Genomic DNA, 11,728 nt, shown 5'->3' on the forward strand with positions numbered 1-11,728 from the left:
CTCGCCAATAAACTCACGCAGAAAGTGGAAAGAAGAATACTACAAAGGATGCGTGTGTACGCGTGTGAATGTGTGTATGTGCGTGTGTGCGTGTGTGTGCGTGTGTGCACATGTGAGTGTGTGTGCATGCATGTGTGTGCGCGCATGTACACGTGCATGCATGTGAATGTGTGTGCATGTGTGTATGTGTGTTGTGTGTGTGCACACGTGTGCGAGTCTGTGCGTGTGTGAGTGCATGTGAATGTGTGTGTGCATGTTTGCGTGTGCACACACGTGTGTGTCTCTGTGTGTGCATGCATGTGAATGTGTGTGTGCGTGTGTGCGTGTGTGCACGTGCGAGCTTTTGCCTGTGTGCGCGTGCACGTGTGTATGCGCATGTGCGTGCATGTGTGTTGCCTGCGTGTGTGCATGTGTGTGCCTGTGTGCATGTGTATTCCTGTGTGTGTGCGCATGTGTGTGCGCGTGTGTCTGCGTGTGTGCGTGCGTGTGTGTGTTGTGTGTGTGCCTGTGTGCGAGTGTATGTGTGTGCATGTGTGTTGCCTGCGTGTGTGCATGTGTGTGCATATGTGCGTTTGTATGTGTGTGCCTGTGTGTTGTGTGCGTGTGTGCGTGTGTGCGCGTGTGTGCGTGTGCGTGTGTGTGTGTGCGTGTGTGTGTGTCTATCACCGCTTGGTGGGCAGGAGTAAATTGAGGCCCCCCAAAACATCCGAGTGAGGAAAAAAGTGACGATTGCCACTTGATATGTTTGTCTCGTCTCATTTCACTGGATTAATCCTTATACCAGATTCATAGGTAATGTGCACGACAATCGAATACTGCTACATTGTCACATTCCGGAATTTTCTTCCTCTGGGTGGAGTTTTCACCGAAGACAGTAGGGAATGATTCCCCCCAAAACAAAGGAATGATCGGCTTCCATAACGGCAGACCACTGCCTTAAATCTGCACTAAAACAAAGGTAAGTGCAAAATGAATCATAATAAACCCCATTATCTAGCAAGTATTTCAAAACGATAAAACTCAGAGCTGATGAGCATACAGTGAAACTGGCAGATTCTAATGCCATGAGTCAACGTATACACTGTTACACAGTTTCTTCAAAGCAACCTCTAAGTTACTTTTAAGTCAAGAAACTTTAAAAAATTATTAACTTTTTGAGCTAAATCCACATCTAAGAACTGGTCCTAAAGAAACAGTCAGATATCAGAATAGACGTGGAAGTCCAAAGATGTTGCTTATGCTGCTCTTTACAGTATCAACAATATTACACATAAACCAACTAACCACTCAACAATAATTGTGGCATCCCCGTAAAAGGGATAATTATGTAATTACTAAACTATTATCGACAGAATGTGACCATGCAAAAAATACATTAAAATACAACACGGGAGAAAAGCACTCTATAAAGCGGTATGACAGCGTTCTCTAATCGTCTGAATGGTTATTTAAATTATAGTCTGCAATTCTCGGATGTGTCATCCCGTTTAGTCACGAAGACGGTCTGATCCTTTCAATCATGAGCTGCTGTCCACAGTCTCCTCACGTCCAGCCTGCTTTGCTAAGAGTCAGAAGATGTGACGCTGACCTTATGACACACGTAACCAGAGGAGGAGTGACCAGGACTCAAGGCTGTCACCGATCTTGGGGGAATGGCTGGAAATGAGAGACGCAGGGCAGGGGCCGGTGCTTCTCACAGACCTCGCTTTCCTGCTGGCTCCGTAAAGGCTGCGTGTATGTCGACATTTAAATATTAAGCAATGCCACAGCCCATAACGTGTCATATACACATTAGATAACTGAAATGTCCACTTACGGGCAGACGCAGTGGATAATATGATGTCTAAACGTGATAAGTTCACCAAACGTGCAATCGTGACGGGAAGAACAGTTTAATTATCCCCGAAAAACAAAATAAATTAACCATAAATTAAGATTTCCATGTGCGATGCAGAACAACAACAAAAAGCCTCTAAAAGCAAACACACGGGAAAGAACCTTGGCGAGGCTGAGGAAGCTGAAGACTTTTCAGTAGGATACAACGAGCTCGCAGCCTGGGGGAAGGGAATTATAACTCTGACCACATGCAAGTGAAGAATTTCCATTCGCCGGAGTACACCACTTATCTGTAAGTATGCCACGCTTCAGTCAAAAGTTTACAAGAGAGAGAAAGAAAGAATATTAAAGGAATGAAGAGACAACCCAAGGTGTCTGAGAAGATTTTTGCAAAACATGTAACTGATAGCCTAGGGTCTCGGGTCCACAATATAGAAAAACTCATACAAATCAACAAGAAAACAAGACAAAAAAAAAAAAAAAAAAAAAAACAACAACCCAGAATGAAAACAAGCGAGAGACGTAAACAGACACTTTTCAGAAGGAGACAGCCAAGCAGAAAATTAGGAAGTGGACATGTCCTGACTTCATCAGTCAACTCACAAGGCAATTTACCCCGTGCCCTCCGGAATGGTGAATTAGCACGCCTAGCACGCCCGGAACGCCACGTGCGGGTGGGTGTGTAAGAAACGAACGCTCTTTGTGCGCTGCTGGCGAGAATATTAACTGGGGTAACCGTTTTGAAAATTGTTTGGCTTCCTCTGGGCAAGTTAAAGATAGGCCACCCTCTAACCCAGCAGAGCACGTGACAGATGGACACGCAAATACACGCGTGGCAAAGGACGCGTACGATAAAGATATTCTGAGGAAACAGCACCATCTGAACGTCCCTCCCAGGAACCATACATCGTGTGGCCCAGTAGCGACCGGCGAGCACTTAGGTGACGTTCACAGAAACGAAACTGAGCGAAAGCGACCAGAAATGAAGGGACACACATGGCATGCTTGTGTTAATCCGCTCATGTGACATCGCACAGGACAACATGAAACCCTTGACGTCACGCTGATGGCTGCCAGTGGGGGTGGGGAAGAGCTGTGTTAGGTGTGATGACCGAGTTCACGTGTGATAATTCACTGAGACGGCTTCGACGTCGGGTCCCATTGGGGCTGTCCGGTAGACTACAAGTCGAAGTTTAAAGCGGCATCGAAGAATGACTTCCGGAGTGAAGTTGATGTCCCTGAGCTAGCCTGGGGCAGTAAAGCGATCACACGCCAATAAAACATCCTAACGTGAAGAAAGTCGCGTTTCCGGACTAATGATTTCAATGGTAAATCTTATCAATTCGAGCTTAACCAAATCTACCTGGGCAATCGGTGAACGGTCTGCATAATTCCCCTCCGCCCCCGACGAAACACGTCGCACGTCAGAGCTTCTTCAGACAGATCCTTGAGACGACAACACGGCTTTACAATTCTGACATTTTGGGGACATCTGAACCTCTACCTGAACACCTGCCTCCTGACCACAAAATAAAACAAACACGTCTTTCTGGCCCCCTGCGCCTTCTGCCTGGACAAGACACCTCATCTTTTACAGCAAGATGGGGATGGGGACACATCGTTTGCTTTCAGCAATCCGAGAGAGAATTTCCCACTTTGAAACTCATCTCGCAGGTGGCATTCATTAACTGTGACAGCTGCAGTGTCCGTCCCCTTTGTCACCGCCACCTGCAGCTGGGAGAGGTCGGCACCTTCATCTACCCCCCGACTTTGAGCCAGGAGTCGGCCCCACGCCTAGGCCTTCCACACGGCGCATTTTCCTGCGGGGGTTTCTAAGCCACGATGCAGGATTTCGTACCATTCTGTATTTAATCTCGCGTTCGCACCGGTCAATTATTTCGGAATTCTGGGACCTGAGATTCCACAGCTTCTGCGGGAAGGTCAAGATTTTCTGCTTGGAAACTTAGCAAGCATGTTCCACAATGGCTTCCAAAACAATTTAAAAACCCGAGAAGGAGAGGTACAAGTCCTAGGCATGTGTGCGTGTTCATACACATACAAGTATGCACACAGAACACTGTTTTGCAATGGTTTCGGATTTTGTTTTGGTGTCGCTAAAATAGTTTATAGCTGATGTTGACTGTGAACAAAGGAATTACTAGAATAAAGGTCCTGGGAATTGCAATTCGAAGGGTCCACGTGACTCCTGTCTCCTCTGAGTAAAACACAAGCTAATCCCAGTGATTCTGTCAGAGAGCAGAGATTTTCACTGGCATCCCTCCATGACAAGACTGTATCTCTCCCCTTAACAGCATGTCAGGAGCTCGGAGGGAAATGAACCCTTTGGGGAAAAGCTTCGGGGGTAGACTTGAAAGGCAACATTTACAAGAAAGATTCCTTGAGTAAAAGTGCCCATAATCCTCAGTCTATAAAACTAAAAGAATTGTGCGCATCCCAGAGCCATAAGGATTTCTGAGAGGGATGTGAATTCCCCACCATAAATCTGGATCGATTGTAAAGGTGCGTTGTAAACACATTTGAATTTAGCAGTTCGCTCCTGCCATCGGCAACGGTGGGCGAGGTGGCCCTCGCCAGCTCTGCGATGAGAACAATTAGAGAAATGTGACAGACACGTGCACGAAGGCACCAGAGGACTGAGGGGTGATGAGGGGCTGCGGAGCTGCCACGAGGGGAGGGAGGGCCGGAGGGGACACCAGGATTTGGGGCCACTTTGCCAGAAATCTGGTGGATCTTAACGCAATGCCGAAGAGGCCAACAGTGTAAGCGGATCTCGACAGACTCGAGAGCCAGGCGTCGGAAAGGGAGTTTGGGGTCCGCGGACAAAGGCCCCTAGTCGATCGTCTCTACTTACAGCCTGGAATGTAATTGCTTCTACCGCCTGGTAACGAAAGCTTCTAAAAAGGTGAATCCACAATCTTGAAAGCACCCCAAACCCTTCACGCGTAATTGTGTGTTTTACATTTGCATGTAAGTATGTGTTGACTCGCATTATTCATCTTAAATGCCTTGCCTTCTGGATATGCTTTCATAACTGTGCCCATTTGTTTTATGCAAATCGGCACTGAGAACGGCCTTTCGAATGACTAAATGGCACGAATTAAAGAGACACGTTGTAGAAACTGTTGGCAGATTAGAACCTGGCGTTTGCATCACTTCAAAATGATCTCGTCTGGATTATCTCATTCCCGGCCCATGAAATAAATGAATAATCACCATAAATCAAAGTATCTGTCTAGGAATACGTTCACGAATTTGTCCGTGTACCCACGTGAAGTTCACGCATGCGGCTGTCTATCAGAGACGGTGTATTCAAAATGACCCAGAATCTATCCTTGTCTGCACGTGCTCATCGTGGCCATTCTGGTTCTGACCTCCTTGACCCTGCCGACACTGTCCCTTCCCGCTAATCCATCCCTCTGCACACTGCCCTCGGCATCCTCTATCTAAACACAGACCTATTTACATCCTTCCTGCGCTTAAAACCGCACCATGAACCCCGGCTCTCCACCCGCTGCTCCCCGAGACGCCGGCGGATAACGAGAACAGACCGCAGCAGGTAAAGCGATACTTTGAAGATACATGTTTTGTCTTTAAAGCGTATGCGCATCTTTTTTTTTTTTTCATTCTAACCTATAATTTGTTGGATTTCATACAAATACCATGGTTTGGAATCGTTTCCACATCCGGGAAAACGGGTGATGGCAAGCTGACCTTGCAGCCTCACAAAGCCCCTGGCAGCCGGCACCCTCGTGTCCTCGGAGACACCCAGACGAGGGCTCAGGGCACCACCTACACTCCGCAGAGGCCCACAGGACACCTCACACTCCACGCCGCTCCTGCCTCTGGACTCGCCTCCCCCGAGTTCACCTTCTACCAAAAATCCAGCCGACCCTTCGTCTTGTATGGCGTGTTCCTAGAACCCAATTCTTGTGTTCTGTAAAGAAAAGGTAGTATTTTGGCCCATGCCACATCCCTCTTTTACAGATTCTCAACCAACAGAAGCACATTCGCTTTTCCGAGAAGTCTCGACACAGAACTTGCCCCCCAAAGCAACCGGGAGCCGGTGCCCCTTAGCACGCACCTTGCTGAAGGTGAGCTGCCTTCCTCCTGCCTTTCCCTCACCCCGTCCCTGCCGCCCAGAAAGTAGCAAAAGCTACTTTCTCCAACTGGCAATCTTCTACTCATCTTTAAAAATATAACTCTGAAACCACCCCCAGCCAGCCTCACTGGAAATAGACATTTTCTCTTGCGTGTATCTGTAGCATTTCGTTTGGCCATCGAAGCTGAATTACACATGGGACGATCCTGGGTTGATGTGTCAGCCTCCCCGGCCACGACGTGAGTTTTAAAAGCAGAAACGATCCCTTATTCATTTATGAACTCCCGGGGTCTAGCAAAGTTCACGAGCCAAGCTCGGATACGAGCGGAATAAACCGATGAATGAGAAAGGCTCTCTCACAGAGATGAAATGTGTGACACCATCTCCCCATCATTCCAGCCAGGAATTCTCTGCTGGCAACAACGGAAACAGTAGGAAGCCTGGGGGGGTGGGGTGAGGATGTGGCCTATGAAACAGCCCAGTCGGAACCGGCAAATGGCCCCCTGGAATTGAATTTGTGAAGAGTCTGGTGCCAGCAAGAGCGTCACGTGGACCGGCCGGGCGCCTCTGTCCATGGTGCTGAGAAACGCAGGCGGCTTTTAAACCAGGCAGAGCCAAGTCCCAGCCGAACGCAAGGCTTGCGCGTTTGTTTCGCTGTCTCTGATACAGAGTCTCTTTTCACCCAGGAACTCAGGGCAGCCGCATGCTGTCGGTCACAGCGCAGTTTAAACAAACCGAGCCGACTCTGTCGTGCGAAACGAGATGCCAACCGCGAAGGAGGCGGGAGAGGCGAAGGACCTCCAAGGCCGCTGTGGGCTTTCCATGCAGCCCCGCCCCTAACCGGAGAGCAACCGGGGCAAGTGACCACACCTTTGCGGGCATCAGCCTCCCGACCCGCGAGCCGAGGACCTGCACAATTAACATGGAGCAAACCTTCAGTGAATCACCAACTTCCTCTTACTTAATCCTCTCGAAACCCTGTGAAGTGGGTATTATCATTCTCATTTTACACATGAGCAAACGGGGTTTGAAAAGCAAAGTAATTTGCTCGAGGCCATTCGACAGGCTCGAAGAATGCCTGGCTGGGAAGTTCAAGGAGTCATGGCCAGACCTATGGTGAGACCAAGCCTTTCTCCCCGGCACTCACATAACCTCCGGCTGCTGCCGACGGCGTTCACACGTGTTTCGCTCATACTGGATGTCGGCGACACACGGCACTTATGATTTGTTACTTTTAAATTTCCTGACTTTACAAAAAAAAATTTGTTTTCATTTGTTTGCATATGTTTGTTTTTAATTTTTGCATCCTGTAACCCTAGCTTATGCCTAAATGTCTTACAATATCCCCCAAACCTTCACATAACCTGATTCCTTAAGGGTCTCTTAAAAAGGCTGAGGCGCCCAGGAAGAAGCTTGCAGCTTCTCGGTGAGTGATGTCGCCTCCCGAACAGGCTGCTACAGCCTTAAGAAGGTCTGTTTCACTGGCCTGCGGCTCCCTCCTCTCGGCTGAGTGGCCGCTGCAGGCTCACCATCCCCCCCACCCCCACCCCAGCCAGCTCAAGGACCACACCGCGAGAGGCAGCTGCGGGGCACACGCGAGGTGAGGCAGTCTGGCCGGGCCGACCCTGGGCAGGGTGGGTAGAGGCCGGCATCTTCACCGTAGCCTCTCCAGTCCTGGGGTGTCGGCTCAGCTGCCTAGTCCTCGGTCACTGGGGGGAGGACGGGGAGGTCATTTTCCGTTTTGATGAAATGACCACGGTCATGCGCCTAGCTCTATGGTCTCCCAAAGTCACCCCCACGTCCTTTAGGGCATCGCGATGACCGATGTACTGCTACCATTTCCACTTCATCCATGAGCAAAGTGCAGACTCGGGACGTTGAAAAAACTCACCCAAGACCAGCCTCGCAGACACGGGCCAAGCCGGAACCTATCGAGGCCCCCGATACAAACCCTGAGCTCCGTCAAGTGACAGAGACGTGGCTCACCGTTCTACGAGCACCACGAAGTTCCCGCACCCCACAGCCGCAGAGCCCGGGCCCACCGCCCCATCTCCGACCTAGCGTGCCTCACTGCGAGAGCTTCTTTCGGCCTCTCTCCCCGCCACTCAAAATCTCTCTCCTTTCTCCGGCCCCGCAGTCCGAGCTCCGTGCGCAGCAATTTATCTATTTATGTATTTTTTATTGTTTATTTTTCGCTCTTTCGTAACCTATGTGACAGCTCTTGCATTATTTTGCTGTTTTCTACCCCTGATCGCTCGTCCCCATCACCTCGTCAGCACTGGATATGGTAAAGCATCGTCCTACCTGTTCCCGTTTAACGCGGGTGCCGCGGGATAAAGGAAGCCGCCCGTCACAGCTGTGTGGGCGGGGCCGGGCGGCGAGGCCACGCGCATCCGTGTGGTGCCGTGGGCACCTCGGTTTTTCATTCCGCCCCACCCCCTCCCCTTTCGCGAGCATCGGCTTGTTCTCCACACCTGTGGGACTGTTTCTATTTTGTTTCGTTTACCGACTTTTTAGGATGCCACATATAAGTGAAATCATATGCTATTGGTCTTTATCTGACTTACTGTGATTGGCATGATACCCATAGGTCCACCCATGTTGTCATAAATGATGAGATTGCATTTTTTGATTGCTGAATGATGTCCCATTCTCTGTGCGTGCGTGTACATACGTATGTATACACACCGCAGCTGCCTTATGGATTCGTCTATCGATGGGCACTTAGGTTGCTCCCATATTTCGGCTTTTACTAGTGATGCTATGAACATAGAGATGCATATGTCTTTTCGAATAAGTGTTTTTATTTTCTGCAGATAACTACCCAGAAGCGGGAAGGCTGGGTCATCGGGTAGTTCTCTTTTTAATTTTTTGTGGAAACTCCAGACCGTTTTCCAGAGCGGCTGCCCCAGTTTGCAGCCCCACCAACAGCGCACGAGGGCTCCCTGTTCCCCACATCCTCACCCACACTTGTGGTTGATTTACCGATGATGCCATCCTGACAGGTGTGAGGTGGTATCTCATTATGGCTTTAATTTGCATTTTCTTCATGATTAGTGACTGGAGCATCTTTTCATATGTCTATTGGCTATCTGTACGTTCTCTTGGGAGAAATGTCTATGCGGGTCTTCTGCCCATTTTTTAATTGGATTATTCAGGTTTCTGCTGTATGTCATATGAGTTATTTATACAGCTTGGTTCTGTATTTGTGGTTCTGTATTAACCCCTTATGGACTGTATCATTGGTGAAAACCTCGTGTTCGATAGGCTGACTTTTCTTTGGTGGGTTTCTTTCGCTGTGAAAAAGCTTTTCGGCTTGATGTTTTTTGTTTGTTTGTTTGTTTCCCTTGCCCGAGGCAACATCTAAAAAAAGATATTCCTAAGAACGGTATCGACGAGTTTACGGCCTATGTTTGCTTCTGTGAGTTTTATAGTTTCGGGTCTAACATTTAAGTCTCTAATGCATGTTGAGTTTGTTTCCGTATGTGATGTAAGAAAGTGGTCCGATTTCATTTTTTTTTTTTTTTTTGCATGTATCTGTCCGGTTTTGCCAACATCACTCACTAAAGACACCGTCCTTTCCCCACGGTATTCCCTTACCTCCCTCATTGATCATATAAGCGGGGATTTATTTCTGGGCTCTCTATTCTATTCTATTCTGATCTGCGTGTCTGTTTTTATTGCATGCTTTTCTGATTATTTTGTCTTTATAACATAGTTCAAAATTAAGGATTGTGATACCTCCCACTTTGTTCTTTCTCAAGATTTCTTCGGCTATTTGGAGTCTTTTGTGGTTCTGCATAAATTTTAGAATTAGTTGTTCTAATTCCGACAAGAACGCCTTTGGTATTTTAGTGGATTGCGTTGAATCTGTATATTACTTTAGGTAGGAGGGATATTTTAACACTATTAATCTTTCCAGTGTATGGGCAAGGTGTAGCCTTCCATTTATTTGTGTCTTCCTCGACTTCTTTCTTCAGTATCTCATAGTTTCAGTTAAATTTATTCCTAGGTAGCTTACACTTTCTGATGCAATTGTAAATGGGGTTGTTTTCTTATTTTTTTCATCTGATTGATTGTTCATTATTGGTGTACAGAAACGCAATGGATTTTTGTACATTGATTTTGTGTCCTGCAAATTTACTGAGGTCATTTCTTAGTTCTAATAGTTTTTTGGTGGAGTCTTTAGGGTTTTCTATCTATAGTAATCATGTCATCTGCAAATAATGAGCATTTTACTTCTTCCTTTCCAATCGGGATGCCTCCTATTTCTCTGTCCTTTCTGGGTGCCCCGGCTTGGACTGACGGCCACTGCAAGGACATTGCAGGCAGGCCAGGGCCCTGGCCTTCGCTAGGGAGGCGGGGGGATGGAAACGGTGGGGCTCACCGCCCCTTCGAACCCCAAAGAATTCTCCCGGTCCTCAACCTTCTCTGCACAGCCTCCGTCTGGTCTGTTACAGAGAAGGTGGCCCGTGCAGAAGCGACCTGCCAGGGGCTCTACCTGCGGGGTAGGTGGGAAGCGTGGGAACCGGCGGAGCATGCGCTCTGGGCGCCTGGCACAGGGCCTGCCTCGAGGTCCGAGGGCCGCACTGAGTCCCATCAGGGGGGCAGGTGCGGAGGGAGGCCACGCCCACCGTCTGCTCCTCCCTGTCCACAGACTGAGGCACCAGGCCACGCGGCCGAAGACCCACGAGCTGTGGCAGGTAGGCCCGAGTCCCCTGCGCCCCGAGCCCCGCACTCTGCGCAGGGCGCTCCGGCTCCGCAGGCCGCGGCCCCACGCCCAGCCTCCCCCGCTGAAGTTCTTTCTGTGTTTGTGGTCGGAGCTGGTCACTTGGCACCGGCTGTCCCCGGGAGTGATTGCTACCTGAGCAGGTGTGGATTTGACTTGCCTGCGGGCGGCGAGGGCAGCGTCACCCGGTGACCCTGTCTGGGGCCACCTGGTCTGAAGCACCACGGCCTGGCACCCCGCTATGCTGAACCCCCCGGGCGGCTCTCCGTGCCAGGGGCTCGGAGCTGTGTCCCCCGCACACGAGTCCCGCATGTCCCTCCGTCCCTGAGCGGAGGCTGTCGCCTCGCACGGGCGACACCCCAACCCGTTACACGCAACGAAGCGTTTGCTGAAGTCTCGTGCGGCGTGAGCGACACGCCAGTGAAAACGCAGCCGAGAGGAGCCAAGAACAGAGCGACACGGCTGTGACGCGGGTTTGCCAACCGAAGCGACCCCGCCGAGCGTGCGGGGCAGCGACCCCACGTGCGTCCGTGTCATTGCGCCCGCCCGCGCGGCCCTCAGCGGATGCCCGTCGTTGGAACCCGGGGTCCCCGATGCTCGCAGCCACCCCCCCCTCCACGTCCTGGGCGCCTCACCCAGCCGCGAAGCCCAGAGCCCGGCCCCAAGCTACGCGCCACCGGCCGCAGAAAACTCTAGAAACGGCCAAAGTGACCCGGGACGTCGCCAAAGTGACCCGGGACGTACTGGCAGCACGCGCGGGGCGGAAACGTGACCGCGGGGACCCCGTTCGTGCTGACGGCCGGCTGGGGGTGCGGTCGCCCCGAGTTGCGCGGCTGGGGAACACCCGGGCACAGGGGGTCGGCAGGCGGGGAGGCCGAGGCACGCGGCAGAGGGCAGGGACCCCCGGCCCGGGGCCTGCGGGGATGCGCTGCGCGGGACTCACCACGTCCATGATCTGCAGGAGGCTCAGGGAGAAGTAGACGGTGAGCGGCTGCGTGTCGTTGGCCACGGGCCTCTCCAGGGGGTTGTAGTTCTTGACCAGC

At 50.6% G+C, this 11,728-nt stretch overlaps 1 protein-coding gene across 1 annotated transcript in view; it reads right to left on the bottom strand.

Moving 5' to 3' along the window:
* The window catches only part of LOC102889630 (neuronal acetylcholine receptor subunit alpha-7), a 99,486-nt gene that overhangs the window by 68,084 nt on the left and 19,674 nt on the right, over positions 1-11,728 (bottom strand). The window contains exon 3 of the mRNA XM_015585697.1: positions 11,629-11,728. Within this exon, the coding sequence (XP_015441183.1) occupies positions 11,629-11,728 (100 nt within the window). The remainder of the gene's footprint in view (positions 1-11,628) is intronic.

The sequence above is a fragment of the Pteropus alecto genome, unplaced genomic scaffold, assembly GCF_000325575.1.
Source record: "Pteropus alecto unplaced genomic scaffold, ASM32557v1 scaffold102, whole genome shotgun sequence".
In the NCBI taxonomy this organism is placed as follows: domain Eukaryota; kingdom Metazoa; phylum Chordata; class Mammalia; order Chiroptera; family Pteropodidae; genus Pteropus; species Pteropus alecto.